Source organism: Bacillus rossius, chromosome 5 (genome assembly GCF_032445375.1).
Source record: "Bacillus rossius redtenbacheri isolate Brsri chromosome 5, Brsri_v3, whole genome shotgun sequence".
Taxonomy (NCBI): domain Eukaryota; kingdom Metazoa; phylum Arthropoda; class Insecta; order Phasmatodea; family Bacillidae; genus Bacillus; species Bacillus rossius.
In genome coordinates, this window is record NC_086333.1 from 10,944,045 (window position 1) to 10,969,984 (window position 25,940).

Here is a 25,940-nt window from a genome sequence, read left to right on the forward strand (position 1 = left end):
TCTCTCTCTCTCTCTCCCTCTCCCCGGCAATACTTGGAATAATCCGTTTTTCCTTGCGGCCATGGAATTTTTATTTTAATTTTTATTTTAAAAAGTACAGCACTGCACTTTTTAATGTTTCAATATGAGAAATGTGTATATTAAGGATGTTCGCATAGCTTCAATAATTAATAAACGTCCACATTAGACTAGAAAAATATCAGATAGGCCCCTGAGAAGGTGCTTCAGTCCACTGGCACAAAGTTTAAACACGAGGCGTACACCGGCCTAACAAAGAGTAAATCACCCCCTTAACAACCAAATAAATTGAAAAAAATTAAATTTCCAAAATTAATTTAAAATATAGTAAAAATTTAAAAAAGGTGTCGAAATGCCTAATTTCCGGCACACTACTTTAACTTAATATCACCCAATATAGGACAAAGAAAACATATATTATTAATAAAACACTTATAACAGAAACGGCTTGCATAAAGAGAAAATATATCATTACTGAAACACTTATAACAGAAACAGTTTTTCTTCAAAGAAAAAAATATTTAAATATTTCTGTAAGAGTGGTAACCTTACCAATGTTTGATTGTTTATTATTTACTGCCAATATTTGGCCTCAAGTTTTATTATATTCGTAAACATAAATTTTTCTTTTAAACCTAAATTTAATACCTTTCCCCCTATTAATGAAACTAAAAAAATAAATCACTCTACAGTGCTTTCATTGTGTATATATATTAATTCAGATTCTTAAGAGCATCTCTAGTAGAATGAAAAAAAAATTGTATATGAAACCCAAATGACCGCTTTAACAATTCTAAGAAATATTTTTAATACTTTTAAAAATTAATATGCGATTTTTGAAAGTACATTTTTATACGGTACCTAATTTCCTAGCTTTGACCAAGTTAACATTGGGTATATGTTTATTTTTAGTAAAACTATATTTTCTTCATTAAAACTCTTAGGAGATGTTTTTAAGATGTAAATTCTTTGCAGCATCTTTATTTTCATACCCAGTGTCTTATCTGCTGTTAAGGTTAAATTTATAAATAAAAGTAAGAAAAACAGAATTTGGTAGTGTTTTGTTTTTAGTTAACATCTCCAATGTTAAATCTCCAACTTCATTTGCTTCTAAGTTATGATTTAAAATTTTTAAACTATATATAATGCGTTTTTGCATCTTTCAAAGGTAAATTTTTTAATAATATAAACCCTAGTTTTTATTCTAGGCAACACATTACTTATAATTGAGTGTTTCATCTAATTCCGTTTAGACTAAGGAACAGGTAAACAAATCATTGTTTTAATTTTTTTTATTCTAAATAATATGGATGAAAATTTTCTACCATTTTTTTTTGTATCGAAATTTTTACACCGAACAGTTTTAGTGTACGTGGTTTGATTCTTACATCCGTCTCCCGTCATCATAGCGAGATAAAATATACACCAGTTATAATTCCGGTCATAAGCTTTTCAAACTCAAAATGTTTTATTAAAAATCGGACAAGTTTTATTTGTATTAACCACGAAAGTAGTATGTGAATGGGGCTCCGGAAACTGGCTTCTGGCTGTGGTGCCTGGTGCCGAGCCACCATCTTGGATTGTGACGTCACAGCAGCCATATTTTATGGGTTTGACCTTGACCTTGACACCGGCAACCATTTTGGATCCACCATCTTGGATCCGCCATTTTAGATGGCGTCATTTTGTTCTCCGCCATTTTGAATTATGACATCATGGTTGCAATTTCCGTTAGGGTCGCCATCTTTATCTTTTTTATTTACTATCCGATTTTAATGAAAAAATAATTAAAATAAATAAAAAAAATAATTAATTAAATTTTAATAAAAAATATTTAAAAAACATACATTTACGGCACAGAGCTTGGAGTCCTCGGTTCGAACCTGACGAGTGAAAAAAAATATTGACGAACGATCTTTCCTCAATGGTGGCTGCAGGCAGACTGACCACCACCACTTTTTACCATGCATATATATCAGGTAATATGATGTCATGTCCGCCATCTTGAAAATCCGTAATTTTTAGGTTAGAAAATCGGGAAAAAATTTAAAAATCATTAAAAAATTAATCAACCGAATTAAATAATACAAATCTTTAAAAACACCGTTGCACTTTTCGTTATGGCTGCCATATTGAAAATCCGTAATTTTAATTCTAAACTTCATCAAAAAATTCACACATTAAGGAAATGATTGATTTGAAAATTGGTTCGATCCTGGATGATACAAAAAACAACTGTAATTTAAAAAATACCACAAAAGTGACAGGTTTGAGAAAATAAAAAACACTGCAAGTACTTTAAAAAAACAAAATAATTTATTACATAAATTCTACACTACTACAAGTACCTACAAAAAAAAACACAAAGTCTTGTCCAACCTAAACAGACTCTGTGCAAGATTTATTTCCGAATTTAATCTGGTGCTGTTCAAGACATTGTATAGCTGTGAGTCCTGATTTTCGAGGTTGATTAGCGAAATACTTAAATCACATCTTACACACACAAATCTTATGTTGATATTTCATAGCCTGGGGTCTCACAAGTCGGGATAAGTTTTTGATGTAGCAGTAGTGTGCAGCACCGCTTTCATTTGTCACAAGCAACAAATCGAAATGATTTTTTCTTTCTTGTTTGGTTACCCGAATCGGACACACCTTATTATCCGCATTTAGAGAATACGCATTAACTGAAACTTCAGGGTTATTTTTTAAAATTTTAATCTGATTTAATGGTGGCAGATAGTACAGTCCATCAAAGTTGTACTTATTCTCCAAAAAATAATACCTCTTATCAACACGGTTTTGATGACTTCCCTCGACAAATCTTGCCAAAATACTGCATTTAAAACAAAACTGATCCTTCAAGTTTTGGCAATTGACTACTACCCTGTTGTTGACTATTGCCTCAGGCAAAGCAATAAATGAGGATGTCTGATGGTATGGAAGCATACTAGCACTTAATTATTTTCCTGTGCACATAATGTTGTGACTATACAGACTGTTACAATGCGAAAAAACCTTATCGCATTTGTCGCACTTATATGTCTCTCGAGAGATTGTCAGAGACCTACTTCAGGTTATTAGATGTCTTTTCAAGTTATCATGTCGTACAAAGTGTTTGCCACACTTGTTACATTGAAACTCTGTTATTTTCAGTAAATTATTTTGACACCTGCTCTTTTCATGTCTGCGCGCACTTAAAGTGGTAGTAAATGATGCACCACAGTATTTGCACTGACGCGATGTACGCTCTTCATTAATTGATGTCTGGAATGCAGATGATGATGGAACAGCACGTATCGTTGTCTCCTCTGCAGCCGGTATCGGTATCTCCACAGGTGTCGACACCGCAGCCATTGAGCTCTCCGCTGTCGTGGTCTCCTCTGCAGCCGGTATCGGGATCTCCGATTCCATTAACGTTGCTGCCATCGAGGTCCCCGCTGCTGACGGTAAATAGTCTATCCCGGTCGACATTGGAACAGTAACTAAATCTCACGAAACTTACTGACGAGAGTCGGTCCGTACTGCACCGCGGCCAGAGGTGGACTGAGGGTCCAGTCGTCTGAACCACGCTATATACCCACGGTCTACTGGTATACTACATGAGTCAAAAAATTGTCTGTATTTAAAAATTATTTTTATTATGTACCCTAAAATTATAGCAATAAAATCATACAAGTTCAAGTTTTACACATTTATTTATAAAAATTACACAAATACATATTAGGTTAAGGAATTAAGCATTTTCACAAACAAAGTCTTTAATGCCGCACGAACTGCCTCGTCGACTCCGGTTCCAACTGGTTCGCAGGTCACGGGATCAGGAACACAGGTTTCCAGCTGGTCATATTCTGCGACGTCGACAACTCCGGAAAGACATGGTCGATGGCGTCTGTGACCACGTCTTTGCCTTGGCTTTGTCTCAGTGTTAGTTGGGACAGATTCACTGCCTGAACTTCGACGACGAGACGCACGTCGTTTGGATTTCTGCGTATAAGCATCAAAGGTCACAACAGGTTGCAACACGCCCATGTTTGGTGTTGCACGTGCAGACGAGGAGACTACCTCAGCGATGCTAGCAGGAAGGGTTGTGTGTGGTCTCATGTGATAGACGGCACAGTTTCCAGGTTCGCAACAATCTAATAGCTGCTGAGTCGGTTCGTAGGACACAGAAAAGTTCGCAAACCGCCAATGCTGAGCGCCTTCATCACAGGTTTCTGTATATGTACGTAAATACCCGCCATCCCAGTAGCTGTACTCGACACTGCTGAAGCTAGGTCTTACGCTCACATACACATTAGCAGGATGAAACGTAATCATCATCTTGCAGGTCGAAAGTCAACTGAAGGCACGTACGGATGTAAGCCATTTATATATGCAGGCTCCTACTAAAACTGTGTGTGCCATTTCTGCATTAACTGCGAGTTTGTACAGGCACAGACATGTTCAAACTTGTTGCGTGTCTGTAAATCGTATATTGTATAAAGTTTGTGCAGGGACGGACAGACAAATTCGGTCTGTAGGTCTACAATTTCAACAGGTGATTCACACAACTTGCTCAATCATTTCTTCTGTTCAGGTCCGGCAACGTAAATTATTTAGTTTTTAACTAGTAAACCTTGAAGTGTGTTTTTCACTTGGAGGTATGGAATTTAACCTTCGTTCCACTCTAGTCCGCGATAATATTTAGTTAGCTATTCATTCGACCGTTTACTTTTTTCGTCTATTAATTTCCAACGATACGGGGGTCGGAAGCTGCGGGTATTGAGTCCTGCCGTCGTGAGTGACGGCAATTTCTTTGAGCACGAATCGATTTTCACTCTGGAACCCTTGCAGGTTGCAGTACATCTTGTCACTAGCAATGCTCGGTCGTAACTAAATTATTATCGAAAACGAAACAGTATTTATTTCAGAATTTTCACAAGTTTGTCTCGACAATTGTACGATGCAAGCCGTTCGTGAAGTATCAGACAAAAAGCATAGGTGTTTGGTGGAATATTTCCGCTAGCCAATATCTCGATCCTACAGTCGATGATGTTTGAATTTATTCGATCATCCTGTTTGGAAACATTAAATACCATTAACGGTGCCTTGTCCTTGAAACTGTCGGGACTCAGTATCGGTGAATGTCTCTGCCCATAGTAAGCTTGCTGAAACTTGGCGTATACTGGATATGCGAGAAGAAATCTTCCACTTTCAAAGTCCATGTTCATATCAACATATGGATAGCTTTCACTGTTTAAAAAAAAATTTAAATACGTATTTGACAGTTATAGAATAAGGAGCGACTTACTCCTGCATTGAGCTGTCTTCCGGTCTAAAGCCCGACGATTATGTATCTTGGTTTTTCTGTAGCGAAGCTGGACTATACTATCCAATTGATACGCTGACTATGAGGCAAGCCAGGATAAGTTTCCAGGCTCCAGGATCGGAATGGCACATCGAAGTTCTTGCCATTTTCTATGATCTCCAACATCTTGACTCGTTCAATGGTGCTCACTTGGATGTGGGGCAGCATGCACTCGATAGACTGTAGTGTTAGCGAGACATCTTGAGGGTTTTCTGCAGTGGCGACAATTGCATTAATGTGCGTGTTGGCTAGAAGCAGTACGAGCTCATGTTTCGAATTAGTGATTATATGCTTGTAGTCCTCAGCGAATCCAAGAAGCATGGACAGAGGAACACAAATATCGATTTTCCCTTCGGCATAAACCGGAAGCTTATATTCATCCTCGAGAGCCCAACCGGCCATCTTTGCAGCAGACAGTTCATTTGGCGTGAGCGAAAGGTAATTTTTCATAGCAGATGTTATGCCTACGTCTCTCGTCTGGCCTACCTCGACGACATTGAGTACATATGTAATGAGCTCGAATAGGTAAAGAATACCATTGCAGAATATTGACGTCGTTGACGGATGCGTAACATCCACTTTTGTCAGCATGATTATTATACGTAGAAATGACTGCGAAGGTAAAGTACAAATATCTTGGTGCTATACAGCAATGCGTACTTCTGATGGTAGTGCGTACGGTCCGAGCAGGAAAGGCTGGTACTTGTGTAATTGCATTTTCGTAATGCTGTCATCAAAAATGACCGGATCTTCCATGTTGAGGATTTCGTCTTCCATATTTATTCGGAACTTGTCCAATACTAAGAAGATACTTTATGCTGTCAGGTGTTAATGCATCGATGTCTGGTAGAGAACTGTTCTTTTTCACGCCAATACGATTTATTTTATAACTGTTAGGTGTTAAGAACGTTATGCCCATCGCATCAAGTGAAGACATAATGTAATTTCTTCGTCTTGAAAATTCACCAATCGTCCTCGCTGGTGAACGATTATGACGACGACTTTGTGTGCGCACTTCACGACGACTGAAACGTAAATTATACTTTGCGGTACTTCGACCAGTTTATATCCTGGCGTGACCATCGGCGAAAACTCGTGCAGCATGTTGCTTAGTCTTCTGTCGATATACGTTCCGCTTGTCAAATTACAGTTTATTCTTATGACATTCACAGGCAAAATGTTTACTACGCGTGTAGATTCGTACGTTCTTCCTGTATCATACACCTTTGATTCGAATCCGAACATCGTACCTATGGTCTCAGGTTTCGTAAAGTCGAAATTTTCACTGCACGTTAGAATGCTTTTTTGAGTGTTTGGATTTCCACTCAGTTGAAAGGATACATCATGTGGTAACATATCCCTGATGTAATTTGCAATGTCGTCAATTTCGTAAGAGCCAACAGGTAACTGTATTTCATGAGCGGTCCCATCGCTTTTCAGGAAGCAGATCTTGCAATTATCTTCGTCGATATTCGGTATGGCATTGTACGTTCGAAAATATACGAGTCCGTTACACCATTCTCCGTCTAAATCCGAGGCGGGAAATGAACCGCCCGCAGCTCAGATTCGTGACCTGTCAAGGTAAGTGTTATCGACATGACTGATAAATTTTCATATGTGTACAGTTATTTTACAGACAAAAATTTTTTTTTACAGCTAATTTTTATTTTATTTAAAATGCGAAGATACAAGTGTCCGCAGTTTGTTTGATTAGCTTCTGTTCGGTTTCGTAATTGAAGAACAATGTAGTGGTACGGCCCAGGCACCGCCTAAGTTCTGACGGAGGCCGTAAATTTCCAAAACTATCGTAGTTATCGGCCATTTTTCCAGACTTTATTTACGCCATCCAGTGTGTGCCACGACCCGACGATCTATCTAAATTAATTATGTCACACTCACGTGTCTTTGGCTTGCTGGGTAAAGTGTCTCGCATAAACACGCCTCGGATTTGGTATTTTCAGTTTGTGTGCGTACTTGATTAAATCTATGTAGGTGAGCGGACGTTTCGGCAAAGAAATTAGGATTTTTTCATTCGTCTCTTTCTCATGCCTCGACCTGATTTGTGAGGTTGCGAGTAGAGTCCTGGCGGTTTTTTTTACCCACGGCAATGGCTTCCATGCTGGCATTGTGTCGTTGTGTTTCTTTTAACTGTTTGCGCTCATTCTTCGAAGTGTTTACTGTCCGCACTATACCGCTCATTGCACCGATGAGGCCGCCGAGAGCACCCAATGCAGGTAAAAGCAAAGGAAGAAATCCTCCTATAATCTTCTTGTCGAGAGTCTGTAATTTTTGCTTGGCTTTTTGCACGCGTGCACCTGTCTTGCGTTTGGTCTTGCGTAAGATAGTCTTTGACTTGATGGAGCTGGCTCGACGAGCACCCAGTCCTAATTTGGTCTTTGCCTTCATGATTTTGGAAACGCCCCAAGCTGCGATTTTCTCTCCTAGTCCCGCGTTCGACGATTTACTTATATCTTCGGCTTCCTGTGCCAATATCTCGTCGGCCCGGTGCCTGGATTACAGATCCTTGCTTAATGAATATGCAATATCGTGCTGCTTGCACTTTTCGTTGAGAGAATTAATGCCCATGTCACCGCGAGCTAGTCTCTTGGCAAGTTTAGTGCCGGGCCTGCAGAATCTGTAGCCGGGAATGTGTAGCTCGAATGGCAGATTGTTTATCAGCGAGTTTACGAGTCCTGCACAGATGTGTTTTTTGTTCTTACCTCTTCAAATCATTGCGCACAACTGACCAGAAAGTATAAATACGCTTATTTTATACAATATCTTCAGTACAATGCAAATCGTCATGCAATAATTGTGTTTGCCCGTGTGCATTACACAAGACGATGTATTTAGTGAGCGTGTATTACGACATGGCTTACTGTTGCCTTCTGTCGTACGATGCATTCTGGCGGGTCCATCCAACTGCAGCAAAACGTGCGTTCTACTGAGTTTGTTAGAAGAACCAAACGGCCTTAGGTTCGAAAACGCGTACCTCTATTCCAAATCGTTGCAAAAGCCAAAGTACCAGCGCTAGGCCGCTGTTCTACGCTCGGTGGAAGGACTGGAGTATGTTAAATTTAATGATAATGCGGATGTGGTACCTTCAAGTGAAACAAAAGCCAATTCAGTGTTTGTTTTCGACGATGTAATGTGCGAGAAGCAAGGCATAATACAAGAGTACTTTTCTATGGGTAAAGGCGCCAAGGTAAAGTGCATATACCTGTGTCAGACGTACAGTCGTATGCCAAAACATCTCCTACGAGACAACGCGAATGTTATAGTTTTGTTTCGCATGGACGAACTTAATTTACGTCAAGCTTATGACGATCACGTAAACACCGACATGACATTCCAGTAATTCAAAGACATGTGCTCCTTGTGTTGGAAAGATGAACACAGATTCATAGTTATAGTCAAAGATTGGCCTATATATAAGGGCAGGTGCAGATGAGGTTTCGATCAGTTTATCGTCAATCATGAGTCATAGCATTTAAAAATTTGGTCGTAGCAGTCGAGCTCCAAGTACCGAGCTATGCGCCGTGAAACACGATGCCGAAATACGAAAATACATTTCGCTAATGGCTCAAAAAGTAGAAAGTGTGAAAAACGAATTACTAGAGTATCTCGTTGCGATCGACCAGCGCACGGAGGCCTCTGATTTTCATATTCGCGACATGATCGAAGTATCAAATGCACATATATGTGACGATTTGAGGACTTTACAAAGTAGTCTGAAAGCATCACTATCTCACTTGTCAACAAATTCAGATTTTGCCACACACAAGAAAGAAGTTTCTCCGAACGAATAAAAAAAGTATAAAAGGAGGTCTTGCAATATGTTTTCAGCCAGTTCAATGTCTGATCTGGCCAGTGAACTTCATCAAGCTATACAGTCTGTTCGTAAAAAATATCTACTTGCTAGACGAACCAGACTTGCACGTGAGATGGAAAATGAAGAGATATTTAAGCCAATCACTAGTCGCCTCGACGAACTTAAAAATAAGGAAGAACCAGCCATCATTGTGAAGATAGAAGTTGAAGATGAAATGCCAACTGTAAAGAAGAGAAAGTGTGAACCAGATCAAGAAGAAGAGGACTTAAGAGTACAGAGTCCATGCACAAGAAAAAAATACCGAAAAAGGGACAGCAGGTTAATTCAATGGTCCGGCCATACCTGATATCGTTTACGAGTCGGAATAATGACACAACCTACGGAGTGTACAGAAAACATAATAAGTGGTTCCTCGGTGCTAAGAAAATATACTTTCTACCAGGAAATATCGTGCCCGTAGAAGAGTTCAAAACGCGTGGGACTCCTGGTCTGTACGAATTGCTGTTTCGCAGGGAGCTTAAAGGATATCCTCACAAAGACTTACAAGAGTACAAAAAACTGCTAGAGCAAACCAATGCACATTTTCGCGATAACGATCAAGATAGTGGTGTATATAAAGACGAAGATCATGAAAAATCTACAATCTCGCTAATCTCTTCAGTGAACTAACAATACATGGTGAAGGATTAAAAAAGCTAGAAAGTGGTCAGATATTTGACTATGTATACTGGGACGACCCCAATGAATTAGTTGATCGCCTTAGAATTCTACAAGCTTCGCTAAGTGTAGGAAACTATTCGCACATTAACGAAGTAGTCTCCATACTTGAAGAACTGAGGGAAGCCAGCTACATACAATGATTCGAACCGGAATCGCTCACGAACTTCATGCTCCTGCTAGACTAAAATACCTTCGTCGCAAGGTTATAGTTCGCGGAATTAATGATTTATTCCAGGCGGACCTTGTTGAGATGATACCATATTCCCGATTGAATAAATGTTTCATGTACATGTTGACAGTCATCGATGTTTATAGCAAGTTCGCTTGGGCTAGACCTATCAAATCAAATACTGCAACTGAAGTAGTCAAGGCAATGGACAGTATTTTGCGTGATGGACGTGTACCGTCGCATCTGCAAACGGACCTCGGGAAAGAATTCTACAATGCAACCTTCAAGGCTTTAATGAAGAAGTAAGGCATCAAACACTATTCTACATTTAGTAACGTCAAAGCCTCCGTTGTCGAAAGGTTTGACAGATCTTTGCGTTCCAAGATGTGGCGACAGTTCACGGCTAATGGAAATTACAGGTGGCTTGACATCTTGCCGAAACTAATAAGCGAGTATAATTCCATGGTGCATTCTACCACGAAAATGAAGCCAAAGGACGTAAAGGATAATCGCCTGCTTCAAACAGTGTTTTCCATCACGAAGAAGAAAGATCCATGAAAACTTAAAGCTAACGTTGGTGACATTGTGCGAATCTCTAAGCAGAAAGGTATCTTCGAAAAAGAATTCATTGCGAACTGGAGTCCCGAACTTTTCCATGTGACACATGTTCGTGAATCAGGGCCTACGACCTACTTCCTCGAAGATTTGTCCACAAACCTATCCATTGCGGCTTCTATGTCAAAGAGATTCAGGCTACGTTGTATCCCGAAACGTACTTGGTGGAGAAGATTATAAAACGAAGAAATGGACTGTTCTACGTCAAGTGGTGGGGCTTTCCAGCTCGCTTTTATTCGTGGGTGGCAGATGCAGACATCGAGAAATCCACAAGACTTTAGTATTTTGTGTGTGTTTTTTTGTACTTGTAGTAGTGCAGAATTTATGTAATTTTTTTCTTTTTTTAAAAGTACTTGCGGTGTTTTTTATTTTCCCAAACCTGTCACTTTTGTGGTATCTTTTAAATTACAGTAGTTTTTTTTATCATCCATGATCGAACCAATTTCCGAATTAATCATTTCCTTAATGAGTGAATTTTTTAATGAATTTTGGAATTTTTCTCGAATCTCTAGCATTAAAAGTACGGATTTTCAAGATGGCGGCCATAACGAAAAATGCAACGGTGTTTTTAAAGATTTTTATTATTCAATTCGATTGATTAATTTTTTAATGATTTTTAAATATTTCCCGATTTTCTATCATAAAAATTACGGATTTTCAAGATGGCGGACATGACGTCATACTACCTAATGATATATATCCATGGTAAAAAGTGGTGGGATCAGTCTGCTTGCAGCCACCATTGAGAAAGAATCGGTCGTCATTTTTTTTGCATTCGTTGGGTTCGAACCGAGAACTCCGAGCTCCGTGCCGTAAATGTATGTTTTAAATATTTTTTATTAAAATTTAATTAATTAATTTTTTTATTAATTTTTAATTTTTTTTCATTAAAATCGGATAATAAATATAAAAGTTAAAGATGGCGACCATAACGGAAATTGCAACGATGACGTCATCATTCAAAATGGCGGAAAACAAAATGCCGGAATGTTTGAGAAAACAAAATGATGTCATACAAAATGGCGGACCGAATATGGCGGATACAAAATGGCCACCGGGGTCATGGTCAAGGTCAAAGGTCAAGGTCACACCCATCCAAGATGGCCGCCGTGACGTCACAATCCAAGATGGTGGCTCAGCACCAGGCACCACAGCCAGAAGCCAGTTTCCGGAGCCCCATTCACATACTACTCACGAAAAAACAAACAGGCTAACTACAAATGTTAATAAAAGTAGATAAGATATATTAAATTTTGTATTTCAGTGAAAATTATTAGGGTTTTTTTTTCAAATAAGACAATAGTGATTTTAGCAATTAATTTAATTTTGAAACAATTTCAGTTGATTCATATCTTATGTCATACTACAGAAAATACTTCTGGAATAATATTTCTCTAAAAAGATTATTTAAATTTATATTTTGGTAGAATACTTTACATAAAGCAATCATAACTATCAATAAAAAAACTTTAAAGCAGGAAATAAGCTACATTTCTTAGCAAAACCCGAGTTAAATAGAAATTTTGAAATCAATAAAAATGTTGTATAATGATTTAAATACCTTCACAATACTATTTAAACTAGATAACGTTGTTACTTATACGTTTTAAAACATATAGGATGATTTTCAGAAAACCACAGAATATTAATGCACGCAACTACATTTGGGAATTAATTTGCTGTTGGATACCCAGGGAAACCCGGGGACACCAGAAATCCATTATCCTCACCATCTTAGCCTGGCCCAAACTTCATGTCATTATTCCCGTAAATAATACAGAAAATGTGTGTGTGGAGTCCACGTGTGACAGAAGTGAAACTTCTTGCTTATTAGTTAAAGATAGAGATAAAATATTCGTGTTTGATGAAACAAGAGGTAATAATAATTGAGAATAGTAAGGAAGCGGGTATGAACACAAATGAAAAATAAAATACTCATTTTCCAAATGAATAGATAAATTGTAGATTGTTTGAATAGAAATAATTGTACAAATAGTTTTTCTTGTATATTTAAAACAAACTTTGATTTTAAATTATTCTTAAACTGGAAGCTTGCAGATAATTATGTAGTATATGAGCTTAACTAATTGTCTAAATGAACGCGTGTAGTCTTAGGTAAGTATCTGGCATGTGAAAGTGACAAAATGGCACACGATTAGGACCTAGCTCAATGCTACTTTGCTGAGCCACAGTCACTACAGCTATATTCCGATCGAGAAATATTCTCACCTCTTAGTTGAACTTAACATATTTACATTCGTGGGCTCGTAACTATAATACAATGTGTGATTTAGTTAATCACATAATAATTCGTGACAAATTACCCATGTCAAACTAAAGCGTGAAAATCATTGTACCAGCATAAATATTTAGTTACACAGTTAAAATAATACTCACATAACACTATTTAACAATACTGAATAACATAAGTAATTAAATTAATAATACATAGATACATGAAAGCAAAAACATTTTCTTTAGAATATGAGCAGTGGCACGGTGCACAACAATTAAGCTCAAACCATGTTGTGTTTCCCTCAGCCAAAATACTCTCTAAATTTCGGGGAGGCGTCATGTGTAGGCGGGTTTCTACCAGCGTGACCAGCGTATCCCTGCAGCATGGCAGGGATCAACCTGAGTTGCACGCCACCACGTGGAGCTCGCCCAGGCTGCTCCAGCGATCACCGACCGCGCAAACAGCCACGGACTGGGGATAGCATTATGCCTACCCCAATAAACAACCACGCACATGAAAGTGCGCAAATGCGTGAGAGTGCAAGAGTGCAAGATTGCAAGAGCGCAAGATAAGAAGAGCGCTAGAGCACAATAATTTAAGAGCACAAGAAAGCAAGACTGCAAGTGATCAAATGAGCGAGAGCACAAGAGCATTAGAGCACAAGAGCGCAAGAGCACAAGAGAGCAAGACTGCAAGTATGCAGTGTCATTAATACCTACCTTTCCCTGCCATCCCTTCTTATCAGTTCCCCCTCCATGTAACCAACTATTCCCCTCCTCTCCCGGTTCCCCCACCAGATAGGTACCTCATGCGATTGGAATTTTCGTTATGCTCGAAAATTGTTGCCCCCTCAGCAACTTTACTAATAGTCCGCCACCGACCGAAGCATTGCCTCAATTAGATATCTGACATCTTTCTCGCCGAGTACCCTCCCAAGCCGCACCAGTTCACAAGAGGTTGATGATGATGGTTACACCGAGAAAGTCAAATAGATTCGTGGAACACTTGAGTTAAGAATGCTTGTGTTGAATTTTTGTTTGCTTGGTTATGTACATGGTCTTAAACCGATGATATCACTGAAATTACACTAAGATTCGAATTATTTGGTTACCATATCGATGTTCATTAATTATGTAATGCTGTAGACTGGGATTGTTATTCATCTCGCCATAGGTCAAAGGAAACACTACTTTGATCTAGGCTGAACAGGTCCCTTAAGCAAGGCAGCTAGATAAACCTTATGTGATTTTGTTTGTCCGTAATATATACGGAATTATCTTACATAAAACATTGTCGAAATCATAGCCGCATTAAAAACCTGCACTCACCAGATGTTGAAGAATCTCTCGCGCACTTTCTGCTTGTGCGCGTCGTTCTTGTGGCTGCACTGCAGGTCACGATTTGTCTCTGCAAACAGCGGGACGACGGAGTTCTTGTCGAACCCTGCAAATAGGCAGGATATCTGTACAGACCTATGCAAGATCTCGTTGCTAGTTATTCACTAAGTGAAAAAAAAAGGCTTTGGAAACTGAATTTTATTGATGACCTGAATTTACCAGAAATATGCCAAATCACAGCTACATGTTACTGTCTAATTGCACCACAGCATACATGGCCTACCTCAATGCATGGCTCAGACAATCTTTAGTACACACGCAAGCTAGTATGTGATAATGTAACGGTTTGATGTCAAAATTACCGAAAAACATTCAGATGTAATTCTAGTAAGTTTGCAGACAAAATTTAAATGTGATTGTCTATGGCAGTTTATTAGTGAGTGATAATAGTTCCTTTGGGGAATTGAGTAGACTTTGCTCACACCAATGCTGTTCTGGACTGGACTTCGCAATTTACAAGTAATTGTGACTTTTCCCTCCTGTATTCCGAGTTTGAAGCCACTGGAACCAACCAAGTGTTTTCACGAGAAAATCATGGACGTGACCGTTTTCAATTTGCCGAAGATCGTTTAACCTTTAAGTTTTAAGACGTCCTTACAAATTTAAAAATACGATGAGTCGTGACGGAATGTTTAAATGGATAATGGCTGTTTGACATTATCTTACAAACTTTTTAAGATAATTTTTTGATACAAGTTTTATTTGTTTAAAGTTTATATCTTTGCGTTCAATCCACAGACTTATTTAATCATTTTGTAACATTTATGATATACCTTTAAGTCATAACATATTTTGCACCTTTTTATGTGATGTATTTTTTTTTTAGTTAGTAGAATATTTTAGTGTAGCCTACTTATTTTTTAAAGATAAATAAATAATACTTATAAACGTATTATGGCTATAATCATTGTGTACGATTAAATTTTAGTAGGTATATTTTGAAAATATACTGTTTAAGCAAAATTGATTTTGCAACTTATTGCAAATGCCTTGCTATATTACATTTATTTATATATGGTTATTGTTATTAAATGTTTATCAACTTTATTAGTGGCCTTATATTATTTTCACTACCATCACGCATCGTAAACATTTTGCCGTTTTTGACTTATTTACCAGTCATTTGCTTTCTAGTTTCTTCTTGGGTCCATACCCTTTTGCGGCCGTACCCGCGGTAAATGATCAGGCGGTGTTCGGTAAATTTTAAAGTTATATTTTATGAAGCCGCTGAGCCCCTTCACGCGAATGGAGACGGAAGTTAGTAGCTGGAAGTTACAGCACTGACTTCCACATTTGTATTAAAATTAATGAGTCTAACACGATAATTATTGCAATTAAGTACATATTATTAATATTTATCTGATTTTTATATAGAATAAACAAGGTTGGTTTACTATTATTTAAGATAAAATAAGTTAAGTTATTCAGCAGCCTAAGATTTAATTTCATTTTTTATAGTTTGCATCTGTTATATCCAAGTCGGGATCAAAACCAATACAACCAAAATAGTAGGACATAAGAACATTTGTCATTGGTGTGTTCAAATTACAAGCATAAAATAAATCGCAAATTGTAAACCAACAAGTCTCAAACCAAAAAATATATTTCAGATACCCCAAAGAGAAACAGTTTGTTCTATGGTCAGTTTCCTCCAGGGTCATTCATAATACCAGCAAACTCAATTTCTAAAACAAAAAGAAAACTATGAAAATAAGTATGGATTATTACATTACCCAACTGATCATACGTCAACACCAGCTATAAAAGGCGATTAAAATGCCATCTTTTGTCAGGTAGTCCGGGGGCGCGTCGTTTTGCCTAAAATCGTTTTGCCTAATCGTGTTTCCCCACCTTCGTTTTGCCTAAAATTCGTTTTGCCTAAAGTCATTTTGCCTAAAGTCATTTTGCCTAAAGTCATTTTGCCTAAAGTCGTTTTGCCTAAAGTCGTTTTGTCTAAAACCATTTTGCCTAAAATCGGCTTGCCTAAAAGTCATTTTGCCAAAAGTCGTTTTGCCTAAAATCGTTGTCTAAAGTCGTTTTGCCTAAAATTATAATCGCATGCTTAAGTTCCCCTAAAGTCGTTTTGCCTAAAATCGTACTGCCTAAAATTCGTTTTGCCTAAAGTCGTTTTGCCTAATGTCATTTCGCCTAAAGTTGTTTTGCCTAAAGTTTCAGCACTTCGCTTTCTTTAACAGACAGTTAACTTGCAGAGCAGTCGTTTTGCCTAAAATCGTCTTGCCTAAAGTCATTTTGCCTAAAAGTATTTTAGTATATTCTTGCTCCATAAAGTGTGTGTAAATACATTCCAGCCACTTGTAACTCTAGTCGTGGTTTCTGGAACTACTACCGAAACATTGTGAGAGGTTCGACATTCTGCCACAAGAGTGGAGGGTGTTCAGTATCGCCTGCATCTTTCAAGGAGGAAGGGTAATTCGTTTTTGAGACAACAGGTAGTGTGTCGCTCATCAAGTATCGCCTGCATCTTTCAAGGAAGATGGGTAGTTCGTTTCCGAGACAAATAGATAGTGTGTCGCTCACCATTACTATTTATCGTCTTTTGAGGTTGCTTCCTTCTTCAATATTTGAGCGCAGTTGTCCCATCTACGCAATGCATTCAATGCTGCGGAACGCACCACGCCTATACTAATTACTCGCAAACAAGATTTGTAACAGTGGGGTATTATCACGCGATAAAAGACAAATAATAAATCTACTAATTTTATGTTGTACATTTTAACTGCGAATTAAGTAAACTGAGTACCAGGCTCTAAATATGCGCTTTTTCGCCATTTTCACAATTTTTTTTTCTATGTAAATATATTATACGGAAAATGTAAAACATGACAATTTTCACCTTTCGTGGGAAAAAAAATCGTATTACCAAAACATTTATTTACGGAGACACGCATAAACGCTTAACTAGGGAAGGCCCTTACGTATAAAGTATTACTGTTTTTGAAGGAATATTATACACTCCTGCGCTATTATTTATAACTTAGGGTAGATACTACGACAGTTTTATTATACTAAAACTGGTAATATTTTTGGAGTCCTAGAAGTATATTTCGTGGTTTAATGTTTCCAGAGCAAAAATTTAAATAGAATTTCCTGTATGACTTATTTATATATCATTTCTATAGCTGAGTAATATGTAATAAATACTTTGAAATCAAAGGAAAGAAAGCGATATGGTTATTGAACGAAACGGAAACTTGTTAAATAAAACATGTTCTTCGGCAACTTAACATTTCATGGAATTATTATTATTTTATATCCACAAGGTGTAGAGGAGTTGTTTGTGGTAATGTTGTTGCCTTTGTATCGTTGTGACGCCTTTACGTTGAACTTCCCCTTCTAAAGTTACTGCAAGCCTATAACATTTTGGTTTAATAATTTTTATGAAAATAATCTGAAGACGAGTTTATAAATAACACAAACGTATACAATAAAGTTTACTTCTGCTATGTATGTTTGCTATAATCAATAAAATTTTATTGCGTTAGCAACTTGACTTCACCTAAGCCACTGACAAAACCTGATATATGTTTCAGAAACGGAGTAGCCCTTATTAGCCTACTTTACTCTAAGAAAAGTAGTATAAACTAATATATCGTCTTTAGTCACGCCGGATATCTGTATGTATATTTATATTAAAAATATTTGTAAAATAATGATAATCGCTAGAAAATACGCCTACGTTTAACCAAATGCTATGCAGATCAATACCAGGCACTATGTTTTATAGGTTAGGAAAGTGAGTGGAACCACCGCTACTAGCACTACCTCTTGATTGCTGGATGCAATATAATTCGAAATAATGCTTTGTTATAGCACTTTAGAGATTTTTAATTGCGTTTTTCAGGTACTTTTGATAATTTAAAGTCCAAACAAGGCTAGAATAATGGTAATTAATAATCTTTCTTTTGTGTTATACGTAAATTCACAGTAATTTTAGTACACATTTTCTGAATTCAACTCTCGACTTTTCAATGTAAACGAATACGGCGAAACACCTAACTTCATCCACATCCTGCTAGGATCGCTGTTCAAATTAGTTTCCGCTACTCTTGCCGAATTTCCGGTATTGCTCTGTATTGTATTTGGTTTACTTCATTCGGCAATGAAACGTATGATTTTATGATATGTAGTTTTTAATGATTTAAGACGTAATTTAACATAATATTTTATTTTTAATTTAGTCGGAAATTTTTTTTACGTCTGTAATTCGGTTACTCTATGTGAGTTAAGTATGTCTGGGTTCCAGGTACTATAAGCAATTTAAAGTAACAATGATGATGTACTTTTACAGTATTTTTTTATTAAATAATTTGTTCCATGCAATCCCTGTTTTCACACCTTTACAATGATAGCGTAGTACGCCACTTTGGTTGTAATATGGAGCGAAATAAGTAGGCAGCGTAGCGCGACGCCTGAAGTATTTTATTGTGAAATTTAAGTAAATTGAGTACCTACTAGGAATGCGTATCGTCCCAGAACAGTTTTCAGAAATGTGAGCTACATTGTGTAGTAAAAGAAAGTAGTTTTGAAATGATAATATATAAATTTATATTAAGAGAATAGATGTGGTTAACCATTTTAATTATTGTGGTTAGCTTTGCTTAAGCCAGCCTGCCTGAAGAGAATCTACGGTGATTTTTTTAAGAGATTTTAATTTCGGTTTATATTGGATTCATAATTGAGAATATTTTCAAATTAATGAGAGGAGGTTGTATTTGTTTTGCTATGATATTGACGATCCTACCATGTCACAAAAGCTCTTATAGTAATGAGAAGAATGAATTGCTTTAACCTAGCAATATTATAGTCGACTTTATTTTGATTTAAAAACCTTAGATATTTAAATTATTTCTATAATTACGTCACAGATATTTTTAATTCTGTTAATTGCTATAATACCTGTAAACCTGTGCTATTCGTTTTCTCTCCGATACATTAAAAAACATTGTAATAAATAAATTGCCATTATATTACATTTATTATTACTGTAAATGGGAGATTTGGTCTTTTCCCTTTAGTATAGCCGTGCAAAGTCGGGTCGGTCATCTAGTAATATAATAATATAAAGGTGGAGGTGTTTCGAGTACTGTGGCACTAGTTCCCATTTTGAGAAGTCAATGTGTTTAGTGAGTAGGTAAAACTAAGCGAAAGACAAAAATATTACCATCTGTTAATACAAGTACATATATAGTTATTTATATATGATAAAGAACCACTGAACTTCTTTCAACAGAGCTATACGCCAGCGACCGTATGTTACTGCGACGCCATTCAGATTTCACTATAAATTTCTTTTGAAATTTTGAGGCTAAGTTACAATGTAAACTACGTGGTTTTAGTTTATTTAATCTCCGTCACATTTGTGACTCTGAGTTCTAATATATTTACTTCTATTGTATAAAACACTACATATCATAACTTTAACAGTGAAAAAATATGTTGTGATTATTATTTTCCTGTTTATATATTATCGCTGTTACATATCTTTATATTTTGGTTTCATTTAGCAAGAAAATATATTAGAACTCTAGTCACAAAAGTGTCAAACAAGTTATGATATTTTCAATCCATCACCTCTTATAAGGACCTCGCCAAAATACATAACGTTATCTTTTTACTATATATGGACCTTTGAAAAATGTGGAACTGTCATAAAGGAGATGCACACTTTTAGATATTACCAAGCACTTATTTTTAATTCTGCATGGCAACGCTTAAAATTAACATTAAATTACGAAGCAATTATTCTTAAGTTATTTACAAGTAGACTTACCAAATACTTAAGTACTTCATGTTGCACATATGTATTTTCACCAAGCACCCTTCTTACAAAAATTGAAGACACTAATATTAACGTAAGAATATTATTTTGGTATTTTCAATATTATCTACAACATGTCCAAAGTAATACCATCATCGTTGTCCGCATCACTATTTTATTACATGCTCTACTTAGTTTAAATACTAACAAGTGAAAATTTAATATTTCTAGGAACGAACCGTGTTCTGGTGTAAACACGCATATTGAAATACAGCTTACATTTTAATTCATATTATAATTTATTTGTTTAAAGAAAGCATATGCCGCTTTCAAATTATAACATGTTACAAATTATTGTTAAATAAATTAGATAAGAAAAAAAATTGATCTAAAAATTCAGACACCTGTTTATTTGCTAGGCTGAAAGCTATTTTATCTTGTAGAAAATATTGAAGTTGTAACATCTTCAGAATTACTTGTTCACAATGAAATGCATAGGCCTACTTTGGTTTCAGAACAGAGTTTAAAAGCTTGGGAGGTAAGTAGCTCGATTAAAATTTGACGTTGTGGCCCACTCAATATTCGGCGTTGTAGTTATTATAGACTTCAGCGTTGTGGTCAGTTAAGGATTGACCGTTGAGGGCAATAAATTCATGATTCGGCATTGAGGTCACTTCATTATTCGATTTTGAGGTCACTTTATGATTCGGTGTTGAGGTCATTTCGTGATTCGACGTTGATATCACTTCGTGATTTGACGTTGTGGCAAATGAGGCATTCGGCGTTGTTGTTGATTACGGTAAAACTACGTTTTATGATAACATTTTTCGAAACCTTATAAAACATTTTATGTTTTTTAATCATTAACTACCATAAAATAGTTTTACAACCAAACAGTAATTATTATTAATTATTCCATGGTCCCCTTGTACTGGCACTAGGAGTTAAACAGTAAACCCTGCTAGCAAACCATGGGCACCACAGAGCTATACTAAAACGAAAATAATAATACTTAAATATACAATGGCTGAGTACCCATCAGTTTGGTAGAAATATGCTTGAAGGTTTGTTATTTTGAAAATAAAAGTGTCTTTCTTAAATCAAAACGTAAATTTCGAATACCATGTAACTAATTGCATGACTGATTTTACGCGAATCGATTACGTAATGTTAAAAACTAGAAACCCGCCCCGGCTTCGCACGGGTAGCAGAGCACATATGCATACATAAACGGAAGTTACGATCCTGATCCGGAAAGGAATATGCATGCCAAATTTCAAGTCAATCGGACGTATAGTTTTGGAGATCTTGTGATGGGTCATTGGTATTTCGCTTATATTTATAGATAGAGATACGGAAATTTCGTGCATTCGTTTAGTCGCAAGTTATCATTTAAACCTTCAAACTCTCACACTTTGTTCACGATTGGACCGCAGTTATTTGGACACGCCCCTCTACGACCGTGAGCCAACTATGCCCAGCCAGGAGTGAAGTAAGCGAATCAGGCAGGGCCAATTGACAAGGACAAAATTGTCCTCGCTAAGAAATCAACCAATTGGAAAGCAAACGCGGGTTGCGCACACCTATGACTTTGAATAATACCCTGAGTCCAGATGAATCTACGAAATTTCCGGGTCTCTATTTATAGATTATGGCATAGTCTTAATTTTTGAGACGAATGATTAAAAAATAAGACGAAAATAATACATTGGTGTCACAATTAAAGGTGGTTTAACGTAGATAAATAAACGAAACATTATAGTTGGCCGAAAAGTTTAATATAATTGCCTCATATTATGAAATCTTATAGTGTTGTATTTTGTTGCATTACTTGACTACCAAATTTGTCACAAGTAGGCTGTGGAGTTCTCATGTTATGAAGTAAAAGTTTTATATTATATGTTTAAGTATCTTAGAAGCTAGTGAATTAATAAATTAACGTAAATAACAATTTTGTTATAGCACAGTGGACTGGTTGTTAAAATGTGTCAAACATTTCAGGAGATTTGATATTAGCCACATCATTTAAAATAGTAACATTTAAAAAAAAAAAAGAGAGTGCATTATCTTCTTGTTTCTCATAAAGTTATCTTTTCTGTATTATATTTATATGAAAACTAAATTTGCTGCGAGTATGGCGTATAGCTCCCAAGAAATTAAGTAGATTAAAATTTGTGTAATGGTTCCTGCGATATTATATATGCAGCAACCGAAACACTGAATAAACAAATACGTATTACTGAAAATGTTTCTAATAACCATATTTTGGAGCCAAACACTTACTTTGGACAGGTATCCGGATTTTTCCCATTGGACAACACAGGTTAGTCATTCGAGATAGCTACCTATCCGGATTTCAGTAATGGGGAAACTAATGCCTTTAAAAATTCTGAAATATGCCTAACCAGAATAAGTTCCCTTTACGGATATTTACATCAGTACAAAAAATGCAGACGCCAGGAAAGGACAGCTATCCGATTTGTAAAGGTCACTAATTTAGAGTTTCGTGACTTGGTGCCAAATTAAAATAGCCAAATAGGACACTTATCTGGATGTTAACTAACACGCCACAGTTTTCGAGAAATTGTTCGCTTTGATCACATATTGTTTTAGGTTATTGCAGATTGTGCGATGTATAAAAAAAGGCGAGCTTTTCGTTAACCGTAAGCGGTAGATTACTAATCCCCTCGGTTTTATAAAAGTTGATTTATAACGCCCCCGAAGTTTTCGTGTTTTGCATTTCCTCGTTCCATGGTGCATTATCCGGAAACTTTGAGATATATCTTCCAATGTCGACGTTACTAGCAATAAACGTTTGCTTCAATTCCATTTTCAAGATTTTTTTAAACATTTGGCATTTACGTGGGCTAATAGTTGTGAATTTTATGTTTACCTACTTTTTAAAGAGGAATCGTCACCTGAATTTCGTCCTCGTGATTTGTCCTAGTGGTTCGTGTTTTAAAAACAAAATATATTTATTTAAACTGACTCGTGGTTTTCAAAATGACTCGATGTCACAGTGCGGGTTAATGTATCTGGGTACCGTAAAGGCCCTGCTACAATTGACTTGTCCATGCCATGTCCGTTGGACACAACTCACCTATTGGTCCACGAAACCCTGTGACGTCATATTTCTTGTCCCTTCGTCCCTTGTCCCTTCGTGATCAAGCAATTGGCGATCTTTTATAATTTTGTCCCTTATTGAGTTTTCCCACGCAAGAAAAATAAGTTTGAAAACATGCAAAAAATGTAAACAAACATAAATTATTTAAAATAAAAAAAAACGTAAAATGTCTATAGAGGATCACAAACCGCGCGGGAAAAATAGTAGTATACAAACAATAAAAACAAAGTGAATTTTGTGATTTGACCATTGTGTACCGAAATTGGAAATATATCACGTAATTACTTTGCCATTGAAATGTCAGTTTACCGCGCTACCTTTCAAACAGAATAAGCTTGGCAATATTCAAATCATCAATATTTTTAAAGCGATTTTGTGGCCTCTAAATATCAACTAGTATTATAATTTTTTTAAAGGGATTTGTGGCCTCCAACTTTTGCAAATGGCCACAACACATCAGACAAATGAAGAAAGAAATATTAAAATGTCGCTCTAAACTACTGCACTCTTGTGTTGGTATTTGAAATGATTACAATTGGACAACTCGGGACTTAACTGTTGTGGAAGCATATTTTCGTGAGAGGATGAGACAAAGAGACCAAGAGACATGGCAATTGTAGCAGGGCCTCATTAAAAATAGGTGAAAATTCCAATACTGCATTTATCTGACTGAAATTTCAGAGCATCGGCTATTTTCCGCGATATTCTTTTGGTTTAAAATAATATATTTTTTCGCTCAGACCATTTGCGCAAAATTAATTTCTATCGTTTAATTTTTATAGGATTCAAGGGTTCAAGTTGTTTCCTTTGTCTCATAAGAATAATGCCCCCTCTACACTTAGCCCGAACGTTCGCGAACGTTCGCGAGTGCCAAGTGTGGAGGGGTGGTCGGCATGTTATGGCTTGTGTTCGTGTTAGTTCGTGGGCGCTCGCCTCGGTGTCATTTTTTTTTTTTGAACAAGTAAAAGGAAGTTGGGCCAACGCCCGTAATGTGTGCATCTACACTTGGCCTGCAAGCAGTAACCCAATAACATGCATCGAAGTTATCTTGGTGTTTATATTTTCTTGGTAAACAACACAGAGTAAATTATAGCTGCCTGCAGTGTACCATAACTACATAAATACTCTTTATAGCAGACACTTTCAGTTCGTTCGTGTCTGATTCATCTAGTTCGCTTCGGCATTGGGAGTCGCGTTTGCAGGCTAAGTGTGGATGCATGGTTCATTGGCATCTGAAAAAATTCGTCTTTGTTCGCATTCGTGTTGGAATTCGAGTTAGCCTGCCAAGTGTAGAGGTAGCATAACATTTGCCCGTGTACTTCTGGCCCCTCCTTTTTTTCCACCGTTTTTTCGACACTCCTTTTAGGCCAGCGGCTGTCCTAAGCGCCTGGGTGGATAAAAAAATCAGGAAAATCATAAAAAGTGTAAATAAATTAAATGAGCTTAAATCTAGCACCAAATTTTGTTCTTGATAACGTGTGTGGAATTTTGCTCGTCTGCCTCCACTATAACCACAGTTACTCTTCGGCAATCTCAATTACCAAGAACCGTAATTCCATTTCCTACCTCGTCCATTCCTCTCTGTACTATGGTGATGACATTCATTCTATTCACTTTAGCAATATATAGACATAGAAAATTTGTGCTTACAGATACACCAGTTATGTAATGGGTAGAGACTGGAAAATTTTGCAAGTTTAATTACAGGTCAGCTAGACTTTACCTGACTATGTTCAATGAATGTTCTGCAAGTTTTAAGATGTTGTTGCTCAACTGCATTTCCGTTTTAACACAATCACTCAAAATGTGATTTTATCTAATTGTCTGTTGCGGTATTTGGCATTTGTTCATATGTCTACACAGCGTGCGAAAGAACTGAGATACGCCACTACATTTGCAAACTCAACATGGTTGTACATGCGTTGAGAGTAAAGATTGCCCTAAAATTAATCCTACCAATATTATAAACGCGAAAGTTTGTAATTATGGATGAATGGATTTTTGTTACTCTTTCACGTAAAAACTACTGATTGAATGAAATTTGGCCCACAGCTAGCTTCTAGCCTGGATTAACACAAAGACCCCATATTAATATGAAATTCCATCCCTAAGGGAGTGAAAAAGAGATCATTTCATTTTATAACAGAAATATAACAGAAAAAATCATAGGTCATAGACATGCAAATAGTGAGTGAGTGTCATTTCTCTACGTCTGACACACGATCATACACATAGTAAGGTCTGGGAAATTAATATTTTTCTCCTTCGTGAGACCAGTCCGCTTAGTGGAGCTCGCAGCTGCTAGCAAAATAAAGGCGCTAATAACAGTTTTGTTCTTAACTTCGTAAATAGATAGAGTTGCCTTGGATTTTAAACGCACCATCGTTTGATGCGTTTGTCATGTCTTTAATTTTCGTTTGTTTGTGCCGTATGCGTTCCTATACCATTCGACCGATTGCGATGAAATTTGGTGACCTGTTATGCGCATGCCCATGAAGGTTACTAAGACGCATACCTGCCAACTTTGGCCAGTCCAAAGTGGGAGGTTTTTTATTGGCGGGGGGGGGGGGGCGGGGGGGGGGGGGGGCAGTTTATTTTGTAAATTTTGAATTTTTTTTAAAAGAGTAAACCAGCATGATTAGCACAAGCAATGGGCAAATTGTGTTCTAAAATAAAATACTTTAACAAACACACTGCTTT

The 25,940-nt window shown here is 36.8% G+C and overlaps 1 protein-coding gene across 1 annotated transcript in view; it reads right to left on the bottom strand.

Moving 5' to 3' along the window:
- Positions 1-25,940, bottom strand: part of LOC134531584 (uncharacterized) — a 916,155-nt gene that overhangs the window by 554,230 nt on the left and 335,985 nt on the right. The window contains exon 6 of the mRNA XM_063367300.1: positions 14,269-14,383. Coding sequence (XP_063223370.1) covers positions 14,269-14,383 — 115 coding nt within the window. The remainder of the gene's footprint in view (positions 1-14,268; positions 14,384-25,940) is intronic.